Here is a 17,585-nt window from a genome sequence, read left to right on the forward strand (position 1 = left end):
CTGAGTTCAATTCCCAGCAACCACATGGTGGCTCACAACCATCTGTAATGAGATCTGGCGCCCTCCTCTGTATACATAATAAATAAATAAATCTAGAAAAAAAAAAAAAAGAGCTGGATTCTGAAAGGCTAAACTTTTTTTTTTTTTTTTTTATTATGTATACAGCACGTATGACTACAGGCCAGAAGAGGGCACCAGATCCCATTACAGATGGTTGTGAGCCACCATGTGGTTTCTGGGAATTGAACTCAGGACCTCTGGAAGAGCAGTCAGTGCTCTTAACCTCTGAGCCATCTCTCCAGCCCTGAAAGGCTAAACTTAAAGCGGAGCATTGCTAGCAACTTGACTGAAACCTAGCTGTGAGTTGCGGTCCAATCAGAGAAAGCACTGGTTCCTGGTCTCAGTGCGTGGAGGCTGCCACACCCACAGTCGGGGGAGAGCCAAAGGCCAGCACTCTGCTCCTTCTCTCCTGCTCACCCAGTCCCTGACTCCAGCCTACATTTAGGGTGAGTCTTCCCACCTCAAACTAATGCAGGTAGTCCCTCACAGATGTGCCATAACCTTGTCCCTTCAGTCATTCAGGTCCTGTGAAGTGGACAGCCAATATTAACCACCACAGATAACTAAGAAAAAATGTTTACATTCCTCAAATAGAAATTTCAGCAAACCTATTACATGAGATCAAGTCAGTAACCAACACTACCAACAAAGAAAAGCCCAGGCCAGCTCACTTTCATTGGTAAATTTCTACCTAACATTAAAAAAAAAAAAATGAACTCAGTGCTTCTCAAATTCCTCAAAGAAGGAAGAGCGTTCCCAGCCAATTCTATGAGGCCAGCAATACTCTGATACAAAAGCTAGATGAAACAACGAGAGAGCTCTCAAAGGGCAATCAATATCCCTTATGAATGAAAAAGTAATTAACAGTGTCATACAGACAGTGAACACCCAATGGATTGTGTCCCCTTACAGATGCATTTACAGCTCAAAGGTTCATTTTCTAAGGAAACATGGACTTGACAAATTCATGAGGCTAAGATGAGGTCATACTGGGTTAAATCTAATGACTGGTAAGAAGGAACTTAAGATATAGAGGTATGTGGGCATGCAGAGAGGAATGTGTCACATGAAGACAGGGGATGCAGTGATGTGTCTACAAGGAAAGGCTGCTGGCAATCACCAGAAGCTAGGAGAGAGGACAGAAAGATTCTCCTTGGAGCCTTCTAAAAGAACCAACTCTATTGGCACCTTAGCCTTGGACTTATGGTCTGCAGAACTTGGGGAGGATAGACTTCTGTTCTTCAGAGTCCTCTGTGGTACTCTACCATGGCCCTAGGAAGCTGATGTCACATTGAGTGAATGCAGGAAAACCACATGGTCATCTCAATTATTCCAGAATTTGACAAAATTAAATACTTTTCAGATTATAAGAGCTACTAAGACATTTGGAGAAAACTACAGAGGACACATTCACGACCTTGCCCATGAGATGAGCTACACTAACAGTTAACGCTTCTGTATAAAGGACTGTTAGGAGGGTGGGAGAAAGTATCTGCAAGTCACAGATCTTACTGATATCACATCTACACTATATAAAGAACTCTTACAACTCAACAACAAGGCATAATCCATTCACAAGGCAAAGGACTTGAGTGGAGCATTCTCCAAAGAGGAGTAAAGCAATGAGCAGTAATCCCGCCAACAGAGGCTTAGGGCAGTGCAGGTCGCACTGCAGCGGGATGTCGTTCACACCCCTGGCGTAGGCACTCAAACAAAAAACAGGATGTGCGCTGAGCACAGAGACACGGAAAGCTGGGATGCTCACCGGGGTAGCACCGTGGAAAAGTCTGGCACCTACTCAGTCAGCTAAGCAGCATGTGACCACGTGACCAAAAAATGCTCTCCCCATACAGGGAAAAGGATTGTTCAAATAAACACCTGTGCTCCAGCGCTGACAGCAGGAGCAGTCACCGGCCCCAAGTGTTAGCAGCCTGAGTACTCACCAACCAGGGAATGGACGTCCAAGCCATAGAGTCTGTCATGGACATCACAAGGAACAATGTGCTGAATGAGACACAACACGGGTTTGACTCCATTTACATAAACTGTCACAACAGGCAGATCCAGAGTAAAAAGCAGACTGCTGGCTTCCAGGTGTAGCAGAGAAAGGAATGGAGAGGCTGCCTAGTGCACAAGGTTTCTTTCTGGGGTGCTGGAATGTTCTGACATGACCTGTGGGGGTGACAACTCTAAACACGGAGCTCTGCTTTTAAAATGGTCAACATGTGAATTTTTATAGACATGGCTTTTGCTACAATAAACTAATTGTTACTTAGCAGAAAGGTATTCCAGGCTTGTTTACACTGTTACACAAACGCCTGCTGTTCACGGAATACCCATGAGTATGGGAGGAATCGCCAACCATGCTCTGGCCTTTTCTGGTTGACATTTGTTTATGAGAGAGCTGCTAAAGTTCAAACTACAAATTGCCTGGCATTTTGTGGTAACTACATAAATAACTCACAGAAGCACTGCTTAAAAATGAATGAGAGACTAGGTGCACTGGGCAAACCAAGCTTCTTCTAGAAGCCTGCTGGAGCTTGCGGGCAGGCATGCTGGATGAACTCTAGGGCCCACACCCGGTACCCAAACCCAGCAAAACTGGTCAGGTGGTCTGCAAGCTTTAACATTTCCCTTCGTCTGGGTTCTGGCTGCCTAGCCCTCTGCTCAGAAGGCAGCTGTTTACTAGACTCTATTGCCACTGACCGTCTGAGGCCTTGGTGGGTGGGTGGGGCAGGACCCGGAGCTGACGTGTAGGAGACCCCAGGGTGGAAGCTCGCTGCTGACTGATGTGTACAGAACAGCTGCTGTCACTCCTTCCTTAAAAAACCATGTGGTTTTCAAAGTACCTCTAAACAAATGTAAACACACGAAAACTGTCTGCTACTTTTTGAATTGCTGCCTTCTTGCCTGCATCCCTCAGTTTACATGACAGGTCTCAGAAATGTAATTGATGGCGTTTCCAAGCACACAGAAAAAGGCAGTAGCCACAGTCAAAAGTGTTTAAATCAGGAAACAAAGTATTTTGTTTTCCATTTTAGATTCGAATGCTTCTTATGAAAATTAAATCTTGCATACTCCTTCACTGATCTCATCCCGATTCTTTTTACCAGGAAGGATTTGAGCTGAGGAGGCATAGGAAGGTTTGCCTCAGCTTCTTGGTCTGCCAGAACTCTTTGTATATGTGACATGGAGTTGCCCATGTACAAGTCCATTCCACAGAAGTAAAGATGAAGTATTCTTACACTTACACACACACACACACACACACACACACACACACACACACACCCCAATAACTGGTAGTCTTAGAGACAGCTAGCTTGCTTCTGTTAACAATGACTAGCCAAGCTCTACAAGGGAGGTGCCCATGCCATGGCTGACTAAGTTCCCTGAACACCAAGGCAGGAAGTGGGGGTGGCAGAGGCCAGCACGCTGGAAATTGAGGTTCCTCTTCAGATACCCAGAGTGCTTACAACAGACACTGTTCTCTCATTGCTCTTTCACTGACACAGGTGAGGAACCAGGGAACAAAGTGAGAAGAAAGTAAAGCAGGTACAGGGCTGGAATTCAGTTCAGTGGCGGGAACTTGTAAGGCCCTGGGCTCCAACCCAGTACCACCACAGACACTCACTCAATCCTCTGAACCCCTCCACTCAGACATATTCACTGGGAATAATAGCTTATGCGGCCTTCCATCCTAAAGGAAATTGAGTTTGCATTTTTTACACACTGGTCTGTATTCTGTTCTTTCATTCAGCATTTTTGTTGTTATTTTATTTTTGTGGTACCAGGGGTTGAATCTAGGGCCTCACACATTACGGTCAAACCCTCTACCACCGAGCCACATACATGCCAGCCCTCTTCTACTTTTCGGGACTATGTTGGTCAGGCTGCTCCTGAAACCACTCTATAGCCCAGGCAGAATGATCTTCCTGGTCAGCTGGAGGAGCGGCCATTATAGTCCTTTAACACAGACTCCTTGTATATGGGGAGCTGGTCTCCACTTGAACGACAGCCAGGATACTGGCGAGCTGGTTTATACACGCTGTACCCTCTCATCACTACAGGTCCGGGGCGGGGGTGGGAGTGGGGGGAGCCTGCGTGCTGTGCTCTCTAGGTGAGGCTAAGAGCACTGGTGCCGTGCCAGTGACATGCTGCATGCAGGCAGGTCATGCGCTTGCTTGCTTCTACCCACAGACAAGCCCAAGGAGAGGGAAGGGGATGGCCAGATCACCTCTCATCTGCCAAACAGCTTCAAAAGTAAATAGCAGGTCAAGGGACCAGGAGTGCCTTTGACCTTTCTCCTGGAGGGCCCCCCCCCCCGCCCCCCGCATTCTTCATACTGTCCTTGGATGTCTCTAGGAACTTACTTACAGATACAGAATACATTAATTTGACTTACACAAATCAAGCCTTGCAAGTCTGTTGAATGGATATGAAGCTTTCTGATGACTTGGATGCCATTCAGGTTTTAAAGTTTTTAGAAGCAATCATATTGAGACATAATTCACATGTTATGTAGTCCGCTCGTTTAATATATTAATATATATATATTCTAATGATTTCTAGTATGTTCACAGAACTGTGTCAACACACTCGACTTTGAGATATTTTTGTCACCCCTAAGAAGCCCTACACCCATCAGCAGTCACATCTACTGTGCCTCCCCATCCACCTCCTATAGACAGACGTTCCATATCAATGGCATCCCGTAACTCAGCACGGTGTTCTCATGACCTATTCCTACTGTGCCGTGCTTAGTTCCCCACACTCTTATTGTCAAAACGTTACTGAGTTTTGAGAAGGATTAAAAGGTGCAATTCCTGCTTGTATACATTTGGCACAGTCACCCACACACAGTAATTGCTTACTACATTATTATTATCTCTTTTCTTAAAGTGTTACCAATACCACACAGTTGTTTCCCTAAACACCTAACGTCACACTAAAGCCCCACACCTAGGAGGAGATGGGGTTCAGGGGCAGAGTGCACGCTACAAAATTCGCCCTTGAATCTCCTACAGAAACAGCTTCCTCAGCCACAAAATGAGGGTCCTCTACCTGCCTAACTTTAGGGGGGTGAGGGACAAGGACTTGTTCTAGGGAAAACACTGACCAACACAGGGTGGGATGCTGGCCCTGCCCTTGCCTAGGGATTCTGATACGTCTTGGAGATATCACACAACTGTGGAAATAATGAAGGAGATTATGTATGCATTCCAAAATTATACTGAAAGCAACTTAAAATTTTCTAGGGCTGGGGGTCTATTTAGGTTGTAGAGTAATAGCTAAGCATGCATGAGGCTCAATTTCCAGTAAGAGAAAAATGATTATTTTCTTATTCTGAATAGTATCATAGGTACTACATATAGCTTATTTTTCTTTTCTATTTCCTTTTTGGAAAGTGCTGATGACTTCCACAATACCAAGCAAGAACACTACCACTAAGCTATACCTTCTAGTTCCACCATATGAATTTTTTTTTATTGAAAAAAATTATAACATATATTTTTGAACTTGTTTTTCCTCTGCCCAATTCCTCCCAGATCCTCTCCACCCAACTTTGTTTTTTGTCTCTCTTAAAATCAATCTCTCTATCTCTCTGTCTCTGCCTCTCTGTCTCTTTCTCACACACACACCCCACAGAAACCTTTTATGACTTTCTTAGGGGCAGAATGTTTTTACAACAGGAAGAAGAGGCGTCTTGACTGACTTTTCCCTGTTCTGCCTCTTTGTTAAATGCCTACAAGGAGTCAAGTAACACCAAATGAGGGCACCGTGAGGTTGAGCACTCACCGCTTAAGAGCATGTCATGAAACATTAAGTCAGCAGTTACTATAAACAGTGTGTGTTTTGAGACAGTCTCCCTAGTTGCCTAGGGTGGCAGCAAACAGCTGGACTCAGGCGACTGTCCTGTCCCAGTCTTTGAACCCAAAAGCACACATTTTCACACACTGTTACAACATGGGGTGTTGGTAGACCGTCGTCAGTTCCCAAGGTCACTTAGTCCAGGGATGTCCTTGGGGCCGCTGCCAGCAGAGCGGGTGTTCGGCTTGAGAGCCGTCCTCAAGGAAAGCGAGTCATTCAAGGGCGGTTCTCCAGCAGCTGACCTGGGCTTCTGCACTCCTTCCAAAGCAACTGGTAGGAAAGCTGCTCCTGTCGAGGGGCACTGCACTACTTAACTTTCAGCTAGACTGTCCGGTTAGCTTTTGCACCCGGAGTTTTCATGCAAGTGTCCATTGGCAGTAACTGGGACCTCAGTGCACCATGGTGTATGCAGAATTGGTCCTGGCACTGGCCATGTTTGAGTTCCAGTGGCTCTAGGAGTGAGCTCCCATGGTTTGGTGGGAAGTGACAACATGGCTCATTGTCACTGGGGGAATCAGAAACGGAAAGAAAGGGGAGAGGTCAGCTAACAGCAGCTCAAGTTCTTTTCTGGGGCAGGGAGGACACAAAGACGCAAGCCTCAGCGCCCAGCAACTTACCAGATGGACAAACCATGCCTGCTGCTGGCACCAGTGAAGAACCCAGACTGCTTCTCCTGACTTTCACCCCAGAATTTCCCATGTCACAGCTGCAGACTTCCAGGAATGGAGTCGCACAGGAGTCCCTGAACTCAGCTACGTAATGGGAGTGGCATTGCTAGCCTGCCAAGGCATTTCCAGGAGCATGCCCCACGGATTCTGCATCTTCGAGGGGAGGGCAACTGTTCATAAAGAACTGAAAAAGTCTAGGACTCTTGCTTTTCTAAACAGCAAACCATTATTTGGGGGAAGTAAACAAATCATACTTGAGTGGAAGAAAAAGCTGAGGCGCAGGGTAGGCCCAAGTTACACGCACACAAGTAAACAGTGGTCAGCTATTTTTAAATGTTCCTCCTCTGTCCAATGGTTAGGGAAAGCAAATTCGGATTGTCTGAGGACAGAAGCAGGCTATTTCTAGTCTGCCATGCACTAAATCTTCCTGTAATCATGCATTTCTGAACGAAATTAGATGACACTAGATCTCAGCTCGTATGACAGGGTGCACACTCGCAGGCACAGAGTGGAATGCACACAGCTATCTGCACTGTCCTTCCTCAGGAGGGTCTAAGGCAGGTCTGCTCCGCTCTGCCACTTGGTGTTTGCTGGCACCACCCCTTCACTCTTCGTTCCGTTCTGTTTGTTGACTTTTTATGGGACAGTTCTAACAGAGAAGATTGCAGGGAGTAAGGCGGGCACCTCAGAGGCAAACAAGCTGTCCAGCGCCAGTCTGGCCTGCTTTTAACCAGAGTGCAACTGCTGGACGCCTCCCTCGTCCCCATTCCCTTCCTGTGTGCGCTCCTGAGGTGACCACCATCCTGAAATTGTGTCTGTCTCTCAAACACACACTGTAAGACTGTGACTGCAAAGCATGAATCTAGACAGAGTCAAGTTTTCAAATAAAAAAAAAATAGGCTCATCAATTCTGTTCAGATTTCAAGTGGAAATAAATGAAACATTTTAATTATTCTAGTGGCTTCTTGTAGCAAAAACACTAAGTTTTTAACTTGTCACAGCAACTATAGCCTTATAAACTGTTATGTTCTCCACTAAAGGACAAAGAACTCTGTTCCTGAATATATACTTTTAAGACCAAAAATTTTGGAGCTCACTGAGCTTTTATGTCTATTCTAGACATCAACTATGAGAAAACAACCCGAAACGGGCAAAAGCTGGCCAGATGCATAGTGTGAACTGCAACATCCTTTACAGTAGTAAGAAATGGAATTAGTTATCCATAGCTCAGGGCCATTCATACTAGAATAAAAATGTCCAATGATGAAGCAGGATGCCTACTGTTCTGAAATTACACATAGCACAAATGTTTACTCATGGCAAACCTAGGCTATAAATTATTAGTATAATGAATAAGCTGAAGGAAAACCCCACAGGTATGTCCAAAGTAGTTAGGAGTATGGGATTACAAATGAACTTTTACCTTATATCTGTATATATTTAAGTCTATTATTTAAAATTTCTGAGAGGTAATTTTATTACTCAGCAGAGAGAAATGTTAGAAAAAGACCCCATTTTTAAAGCAGGAACACTGAGCTCTAGAAGCTGGGTGCAGCATCAGGCCTTCCCTTGGGGTCAGAGGAGAGGGCAAAAGCAGAATCCAGCACTTAGGCCTTCTATTCTAGATCAGTCTCAGATCACGCTAGGAATCTGGGGGAGGAAATAAGCTTTTCTTTTTTTAAGATTTATTTTTACTATTTTTAATTATGTGTAGGTATATGTGTCTGCATATGGCCATGTGCATATGACTGCAGGTGCCTTCAGAGGCCGGAGGCATCAAATCCCCTGGAGCTGGAATTACAGATAGTAGTGAGCAACCACATAAGGGTGCTGGAATCTGAACGTGGGTCCTCTGGAAGAGTAGCAAGTGCTCTTAACCTATGAGCCATCTCTCCAGCTTTATGAAGGAGGCACTGAACTGCTAAGTATGGTGGCAGGGCCTCCACGAAGCTAGGCCTGATTGGATTTCAACCCTCTTGACTTCTAGTGAATACTAAAGAGGCCTTTACCAGGCAGGTCAAACATCATTTATTTTTCAATGGATTTTACTTTGAAAACAATTGCTTATCTTACTGCATGGTACTGGGTTGCAGGCCCTCTGAGGTCAGGCCAGCTTGCTGCAAATATCAAAGTTCTCTAAATTTATAAATTTATATGCAGAGACCAGAGGCAAATTTGCCCAGCTGTAGCTAGCATTCAAGTAATGATTTTCTGCAATTAGATTAGTGGGAGAAGATAATCTAAGTTTGCAAAACAAGAAGACTGGTTCATTTTCTCTCAAGGAAAGGAAAGAAAAAAGCAGGCACCTTGCCATTTCACAGTTGGAGAAAAACATACCCCGGTACCAGCTTTTTACCTTAAAGACATGGAAGGCTTCAAACTGAATGTTAGGGCTTTTGTCTCGAAGCAGGTTCATCATCAGTTTCAGGTTCTCTGGCTTGCTGATGTACTTGGTCATAATGGCGAAGTTGTGGCGGTCCAGGATCAGCTCACCTAGCAGCTGCGAGACACAAAGCCAGAGTCATTATTTGATTCTTCAAATATATCTCATCAAAGTGGAATCAAAACCCAAGACTAGTGTGGAGAGTCATAAGGCATCTTAAAGGAGGTGTATGCCAGGCATGGTAGTATCTGGGGCAGCCCCAGCTACTCAGGAGGTTGAGGCAGGAAGAGCACTTGAGCTCATGAGCTGCAGACCAGTGAGCACAGTGGGACCCCATCTCAAACAGACAGACAGACAGACAAATAGACAAAGAAACAACAACAAGCCAGCCAGCCAGGCCTGAAAATGGCTTTCATATGGTTTGCTAAAGTTAGTTTTGAAGCAGTTTTGCAGCCACTCACTGCTCAGTGTACTAAGAGACAGCCTGGTCCACATCTGTGGATCTCTTCTTCCCAGCCATGTACTGCTCTACGAACATTCAGGCAGAACACAGTAACAAAACTGACTGACTAAACGCACACTCGGGTTTACTGGAGAGTTTTTGTGTTAAGTAAGTCTTATCCTTGACTTAATTTTTTAAATCAGATTTGTTTTATTTTATGTGTAAGTGTTTTGCCTGATTGTAAGCACATGTACAGCATATGTGCCTAGAGAGGTCAGAGGAGGGTGCTGGATTCCTCAAAAGGATTCCCTAGGCCCAGCCCAGTGCTTGGCTGTGGATCTCTGCATCTGTTCCCCGAGTTACTGGGTGAAGACTCTCTGATGGCAACTAGGACAGTTACCAGTCTGATTACAGGAGATGGTCAGTTCAGGCTGCCTATCCTCTATTGCTAGGAGTCATAGCTGGGGCCATCTTTGGGGATTTCTGGAGTTTCCCTTGTATCAAAATGCACCCCCTCTACCTATCAAGTCGCATCTTTCACTCCTCTCCCCTCCATTCACCCCTCAACCCAATCCTCATGTCTACATGCCGCTGTTCCCCCGCCCCACTAGCCAGGTAGGTCTTTTCTATCCTCTTCCCAGGGAGATCAATGTCCCCCTATATGGTGGTTTCTCAGAAAATTGGGAATCAATCTACCTTGAGAGGCAGCCATACCATTCCTGGGCATATACCCAAAGGATGCTCAATCATACCACAAGGACACTTGCTCAACTATGTTCATAGCAGCATTATTCATAATAGCTAGAACCTGGAAACAACCTAGATGCCCCTTAACCAAAGAATGGATAAAGAAAATGTGGTGTATTTACACAATGAAGTATTACTCAGCTGTTAAAAACAATCAGGAAATTTGCAGGCAAATGGATGGAACTAGAAAAAAATCCTGAGTGAGTTAACCCAGACCCAGAAATACAAACACGGTATGTACTCACTCATAAATGGATATTAACTGTAAACTAAAGCATAACCATGCTACAATCCACACCTAAAATGCTCTTCTTACTTTCTGGATTGTTCCTGAAATCCCCCCAGAACAGCATTCTACACCCCCAGATGGTTACAGAAATCCTGGATGGGAAGGAGAGAGCACAGCGAACAGCAGCTAGGTCTTTCAGAACAGAAGTCTAGGTGTGTATGTGCAAGTGTGTAGAAGGGTGTCTGTTACGATACTTATTCTGTCTGTTCAACAGTAAGAACCACACACGATAAGAATTAGCCTTTGGAGCCGGGCGGTGGTGGCGCACACCTTTAATCCCAGCACTCGGGAGGCAGAGGCAGGCGGATCTCTGTGAGTTCGAGGCCAGCCTGGTCTCCAAAGCGAGTTCCAGGAAAGGCGCAAAGCTACACAGAGAAACCCTGTCTCGAAAAAGCAAAAAAAAAAAAAAAAAAAAAAAAAAAAAAATTAGCCTTTGGCTGTCCTGTTACTTCTCATCCTGGTGGGGAACTGGGGAGGAAGTGTCCTGTAACCTCCTTATAACCTCACCTTGCAGGAAAGCTCTCACGGCTCTCCAGGAAGCTGCCCTTGTTCCTGGTTTCTCACTCCTGCATCCTATTCTGGGCCACCTGCCACTGCCCCCTTCCTCTGCACCACATTTGGTGAAGTCTACAGGTTGCACACTTGGTTCACTTCCTGCAGACCATCACATCTTCATCAGTGGGTGCAGTTTTTTTTTTTTTTTAGATTTATTTATTTATTTTATATACACACGAGTGCTCTATCTGCATGTGTGCTTGCACACCAGAAGAAGGCATCTGATCTCATTACAGATGGTTGTGAGCCACCATGTGGTTTCTGGGAATTGAACTCAGGACCTCTGGAAGAGCAGACTGTGCTCTTAACCTCTGAGCCATCTCTCCAGCCCCCTGTGGGTGCAGTTTTAACACTGATGTCTCAGAACTTCTAGTCAACGCTGACCCACAGTTCTCTTTGTTTCACAGACCTGTTTGGATGTTGCTGGCTGATTAACTTCACATCTTTAAAAGCAATTCATTTTCCTTTCTTTGTTGGTGACATAGAGGCTTGTCAGCTCTTGAAGTCTTCCTCAGCTCAGTTTCTCTTGTTCCTTCCCGTAGCAAATTAATTTTCAAGGTTTGCTAATTTTCTGGTTTCCAGTGACTCTTGAACATCAAGCTCCTCATCTTTACTACTAGCTTCCTTATTCAAACACTCCCTCCCTTCCATATGAGTAATTCCAAAATCATGATGATTTCCCTCAGTCTTTATCAGTCCCACCCACTCTGCAATTAAAATCTTCCTGAAAGTCAGCTGTATTTATTATTCATTCTACTTATAAAATGAATACAAATGCCTCACTGCCATGGATTTAGGGAAACCAATCGTTAGGATGGCATTTGATGTGTGCACAGGAAATCACTTCTACACCCCCTCCCTCACTTCCCCACTGCTGAAGTCTTGTGTCAGCTTTGACTCTGGATCCTCTCCTCTGGAGTTCGGAGAACGCCTTCACTCCTCTGCAGTATTATCCCCCCTCCTCCTCCCTCCTGGTGGGCGGGTGGGCGGGTTTCCCCAACTGCCTCTGGGCTCCTACTTGTTCCTCTTGTCTGTGCCCTTCCAAGCTAACCCTGTGGTGGGGATCGCTGGGGCTATCCCAGCAAGTGGGATCCCCTCTTCACAAACCGCAGAACAGACATTTTATTACAGTGTGAGTGGAAAACTATGGGGAACCTGGGAAAAGAGGCTCTGGAGGCTTAAAGCCCACCCTGGGAACACAGCTAAGCACTGAGGTGGTGCCCGAGTCCTCGGGGTGCGGCCGACTTTCCTGGGGGTGAACCCCAGTGTGGGGGTATTGTGTCCCCCAAAATATTGTGTATTCTAATAAATTTATCTGGGGTCAGAGAACAGACAGCCACTAGATACAAAGGCTAGAAAATGGTGGCACTCACACCTTTAATCCTAGCATTCCAGAGATAGAAATCCCTCTGGATCTCTGTGAGTTCAAGGCCACATTGGAAACAGCCAAGCATGGTGACACGCCTTTAATCCCAGAAAGCCAGCCTTTAATCCCAGAAAGCCAGCCTTTAATCCCAGGGAGTGGTGGTAGAAAGCAGAAAGATATATAAGGCGTGAGAACCAGAAACTAGAAGGTTTTTGGCTGGTTAAGCATTTGGCTGGTTAAGCATGTGGCTGGTTAAGCTTCAGGCTTTTGAGCAGCAATTCAGCTGAGACCCATTCCAGATGAGGACTCAGAGGCCTCCAGTCTGAGGAGACAAAACCAGCTGAGGATCCGGCAAGGTGAGATAGCTGTGGCTTGCTCTGTCTCTCTGATCTACCAGCATGGACCCCAATAACTTGCCTCGGGTTTGATTTTATTAATAAGAACTGTTAAGAATCCTGCTACACCCCAGCACCATCCTAGCACTTCCTGGCTCACCTGAAATTCACCTGGTAACCCAGGGAGCTGCTGATCTCAGCAGACATCACTATCTGGATATTCAAACTTCTCTTCTCTCTCCAAAAGCTTGGAGGAGTTCTCATGCCAAGCACCCCTGGAGAGGGAGACAAGAGTGTTGCCTTCCTGAACTAATTTAGCTCAAAGGGCTCTTCAGCTTTCAAGACAAAGCACCCCTGACTGTAAAGCCAGCAGGGGCTTTTCAGCTCTAAAAATATCTACCTTTCTACCTGGCAAACACACAAGAAAACAATGTAACACAAACATAACACAAGAGGCTTTATTTCTTTTTTTTAATCTCCAAATGTGTAACTTTATTTCTTCATCCTCTATCCCATTCTATGGGTCAGTCCACTTGTCTGCTTTTATTAGAATAGCTCTGTAGAATAACTTGGAATCTGGTATGGTAACTTCCTCTGGCTTCCTTCTTTTTACTCAGGGTTGCTCTGGCTATCTGGGAACTTTGGTGCTTCTATACAGAGTGTATTTTTCTATTCTGTACATAATGAAGAAAATATGGTATACATATACAGTGGATTTTTTTTTTTTGAGACAGTGTTTCATGTTGCCCAGGTTGGCTTAGAACTCACCATGTAGTTAGGATGACCTTGAAATTCTGATCTAACTCCCTAGTGCTAGGCTCACAGGCATGTGTCATCACCCCTGGATTATGTAGTTCTGGCGACTGAACCCAGAGTTTTGTGCATACTAGGCAAGGGCACTACCAATTGAGCTACAAATGTCCCCTCCACACACAGAGTGGAGTTTCATTTAGTCATAAAGAAGAATGAAGTACGTTGTTTAATAGAAAACAGATGCAACTGGAGGTCTCCATACTAAGCAATAGTCAGATCAGAAAGAGGAAAATCACCTGTTTTCTCTTATTTATACAGACATATAAAATCACTTGTATGCACATATGCCATGAAGATGAACATCAAGACTGGAAAAATGAGGGGGAGAGAGGAAGGAGAGAGAAATGAATATGTTCAAAGTATGATATATTAGTATGTAAATATCTTTATGAAGCCCCCAAAGTATGTACAATAACGTACACTGCAATACATTTTTACATAAGAATTTACACAGATTCTTCAGTAAGGATTTGTTAAAGTTATATTTATGAGATCAATTCAGATTAAATCATTCCAATTTTATCTTCTGCTCACACAAGCATACATCTTTAGCCAGGTGTGTGGTGCACACTTAAAAATACCAGCTGTGGAGACATGAAGCAAGTGCAAGGCCAGCCTAAGCTCCACGAGGAAGGCCTGTTTGAAAAATGAAGGGCCAGGAGTCTAGCTAGGTGGAAGAACACCTGCACAGCAGGCAAGGCTCCGTGGTCCCCAGAATCCTGTGTTCTCTCTCACACACAAAATGTCCATGACCTTGAGCTCAGTGTGTTCCAGAACTCTACTACTATCTTTCCTTCTCGAACTATAACCTTAAAGCATGCTCAAGTAATACACCCACCCCTAAAGTGCTTTCCCTCATGGATATTCATGAATATGCATAACTTAGATCTCTTTAATTCAATGAGGGCATTACTGTGGAACAACTCCTGTGTTCTCCTTAGTGCAGCAGGTAATAAACATTTTTCTATTTTGGGGGGCCATGTTTATTCAAGCTTTGTACTAATCAATATGTCCCCCCCCTTTTTTTTTTTTTCGAGACAGGGTTACTCTGTGTAGTTTTGGTGCCTGTCCTGGATCTCGCTCTGTAGACCAGGCTGGCCTCGAACTCACAGAGATCCACTTGGCTCTGCCTCCTGAGTGCTGGGATTAAAGGCGTGCACCACCACCACCCCGGCTTATGTTTAGTTTTTAAAAGTCTTTTGGCCATTAAGTGTCAACCTATTTTAATTAATAGTGACAAGGACAATGGTAAAGCACTGCAGTGCAATACAAGACATCACAAAGCAGTATTAGTCTAAGAAGGGGGACACACCTGCATTTTACTTAATCATCTAGCTAGTGTCATTAAGAGGTTCTCTTCCAAAATGTGATGTTTTAATGAAACCGACCAGAGACAACCCCCCCCCCCAAATTCCACACCAAGCTTCTTTTTAACTACAATCTTTCTTGCTAGTAATTAAATGCCAGGCTTCTGAAGAAGGTAAGAAATAAGTCCCTAAGCTCCAGCACATGAGGGAAAGGAATCTTTCTCTTAATTACTTTTTATTGGCACCAGGAGTCTAAGCATCCCAAGACCAAGCAAGTCTCGGAAACTTTAGAAGATGATTGACAAAAGGCAGCAGGTAGCGAATACTTTGGAAGCAGAAAATGACTTAGCCCTTCGGCCCGTTTCTACTGATGAAGCTGTTTGCTCCTGTAACTGTCCAGCTTCTCACTTCTTCCAATTATGGAAGGAACATCGCAGACAGAACCTTATAGAATCCATATCTGTAAATGGGGTTACTGGGACAGCAGCTACTGTGACCACACTTCTAATTCCACAAAGGAGAAACACCAAGCTTGCATCAGCAGCGTTCCCCAGAGTAACACTTGTCTCTCAGAGAAGGGAGCCAGCAGTGCTGAGTAAGCTCGATGTTGACATGGGAACCAGTTCAGTCATTCAGCCTTTAGCTCCCTTGCATCAGGTGATGGATGCAGCACCATTTCTGCAGCATCTCTGCCTTACAACCCGGCACTCCAAAGGCAACTTGCCCTGAAGAACCTTTTCATAGTTCTGCATTTTGACACATACTTTAGTCAGCTGCTCCCCGTCCCATCTGAACAATGCTAGACTTTCCCACATCTGTCCATCAAATTTGAGATACCTCGTCTAGAAAGGAATTTGGACAAGAAAAGCAGGTCTCAGTAGACTAACAAAGGACAGCAAACAATACTCTCGGGTACACAGAAGCATTTGTAACTAAGCAGGAAACGGAGTTTCGGGTGTTTCTGAACCAGAAGCCTGCTCCAGGCCTGAAGTGACCACCTCTGAGCAGGGGAAGGGCATGGAGGCAATGAGGACCGAGAACTTCCTGCCCACTTCTGTTGTCCATCACTCAAGTGCTGATGGGGAGGGTCTGCTCTCAGGTAGAGATGTGTACTGTTGAAACCAGCTTCATCAGCCCACCAATCCCGGGTTTACCCAAAGCACACGGATCCCTTCCAGAGCCTGAACTCTGGGGAAGGTGAATTCTAGGGCTAATAACTAGCAATGTTTACTGAAGAACTTAGTTTGATTCATCGACTAAATACCTATAGTTCATATTTCTGGGCAGGGATGTAGCTCAGTGGTGCTTGGTGATTGAGGCCCTTGGGTTCCATCCCCAGTACTTTAAAAATAAACAAATAAATAAAAAAGCCAGTAGTTCTTACCACAAGTAAGGCTCTGTTCTAACCATATTAAAATATGAACAGGAAAAAAGGACAAGATGGGGCAAAGCCAGCTACAGAGGAGAATCTGCCAGTCAGAAAGAAAGGGCAAGATAGGCCCATAGGGAGAGCTTTCTGACTGGGCCTGAGGTCTCAGAGACAGGAAGTTTGGTCTGAGTTCTTGTCGCTGCTGAGAAGGGTTTAAGGATAAGTTTTAAAGATGAAGGATAAAATCGGGTGGTGGTGGTGGTGGCGGCGGCGGCGGCGGCCGCCTTTAATCCCAGCACTTGGGAGGCAGAGCCAGGTGGATCTCTGTGAGTTCGAGGCCAGCCTGGTATACGGAGTGAGATCCAGGAAAGGCACAAAGCTACACAGAGAAACCCTGTCTCAAAAAACCAAAAAGATGAAGGATAAAGTCTAAGGATCCTCATCTTTCCTCCTTCAATTTGGTTCAATCACTTAGTGTCATGCAAACTCCACTTCGGCTCCCTATCTGTCAGACTCACGTTAAAAAGAGGGACTTGGGAAATATCCAAGCCAGTGAGTGGTTCTCAATCTTCCTAATGTTTGGAACCTTTACTACAGTTCCTCATGTTGTGGTGACTGGCACCATGAAATTATTTTCCCTGATACTTCATAATTGTAAATTTGCTACTGTTATGAATATCTGATATGCGAACCTCAGGAAAGGTCCACCAACTCCCAAAGGGGTTGGGATCCACAGGTTGAGAACCACTGCTCTAAGCCACTTCTCACCCTCATCTTCCCTTCCTATTCCAATGGCCACCCCTCCCCCCCAGGGCCTCTCTCCTGTAAGCTCCTCTGTCTGTCCTTCTGTCCCTTACATAGGTCTAAAGCTGGGACAGCAGGGCATATCTTAATTTTCTTGTTAGTGAGACTTGCTCTGTGACAACCCTGTGTGTGTGATACAGTCTTGTTATTTTTACTCCCTACTCTTACCTCCCCCGGTTAAGCCCCATTCACTCCACAAACTCTTTTCCGCAGTCAGGTCTTTCTGTTTTACCAGGGCCTTGGTGTGATCGCGGGTTTGGAGCTATGCAGTGAAGTTTGGTGAGCACATGAGTGGATCACAACTAAAAGCAAAGACTCCTCGTCTCAGGATTTCCAGTAGTGACAGTTAGGCAGGGAGCTACTGCACATCCTGGACACAGGACAGCACAGTTTTGAGGTCACTGCTCTGCCTGAGGTCAGTTCCCTGGCACAGCACGACGTTTCTCTCGAGGGATCTCCTTGCATTGGTTTCTATGCAAGGGGAACCTCCATAACAAGTGCTGACTGAACTGACCTGCCAATTAAGCCAGAAGCTGGGACAGTGACAACAAAAATATAGGGGAACACAGCATGACT

The 17,585-nt window shown here is 45.1% G+C and overlaps 1 protein-coding gene across 5 annotated transcripts in view; it reads right to left on the reverse strand.

Moving 5' to 3' along the window:
* Cab39l (calcium binding protein 39 like) overlaps positions 1 to 17,585 on the reverse strand; it is a 120,501-nt gene that overhangs the window by 2,825 nt on the left and 100,091 nt on the right. For all 5 annotated transcript variants that reach the window (XM_028870379.1, XM_037208496.1, XM_037208495.1 and 2 more), the window contains one exon: positions 8,956 to 9,099. In XM_028870379.1, the coding sequence (XP_028726212.1) occupies positions 8,956 to 9,099 (144 nt within the window). The remainder of the gene's footprint in view (positions 1 to 8,955; positions 9,100 to 17,585) is intronic.

Source organism: Peromyscus leucopus, chromosome 9 (genome assembly GCF_004664715.2).
Source record: "Peromyscus leucopus breed LL Stock chromosome 9, UCI_PerLeu_2.1, whole genome shotgun sequence".
In the NCBI taxonomy this organism is placed as follows: Eukaryota; Metazoa; Chordata; class Mammalia; order Rodentia; family Cricetidae; genus Peromyscus; species Peromyscus leucopus.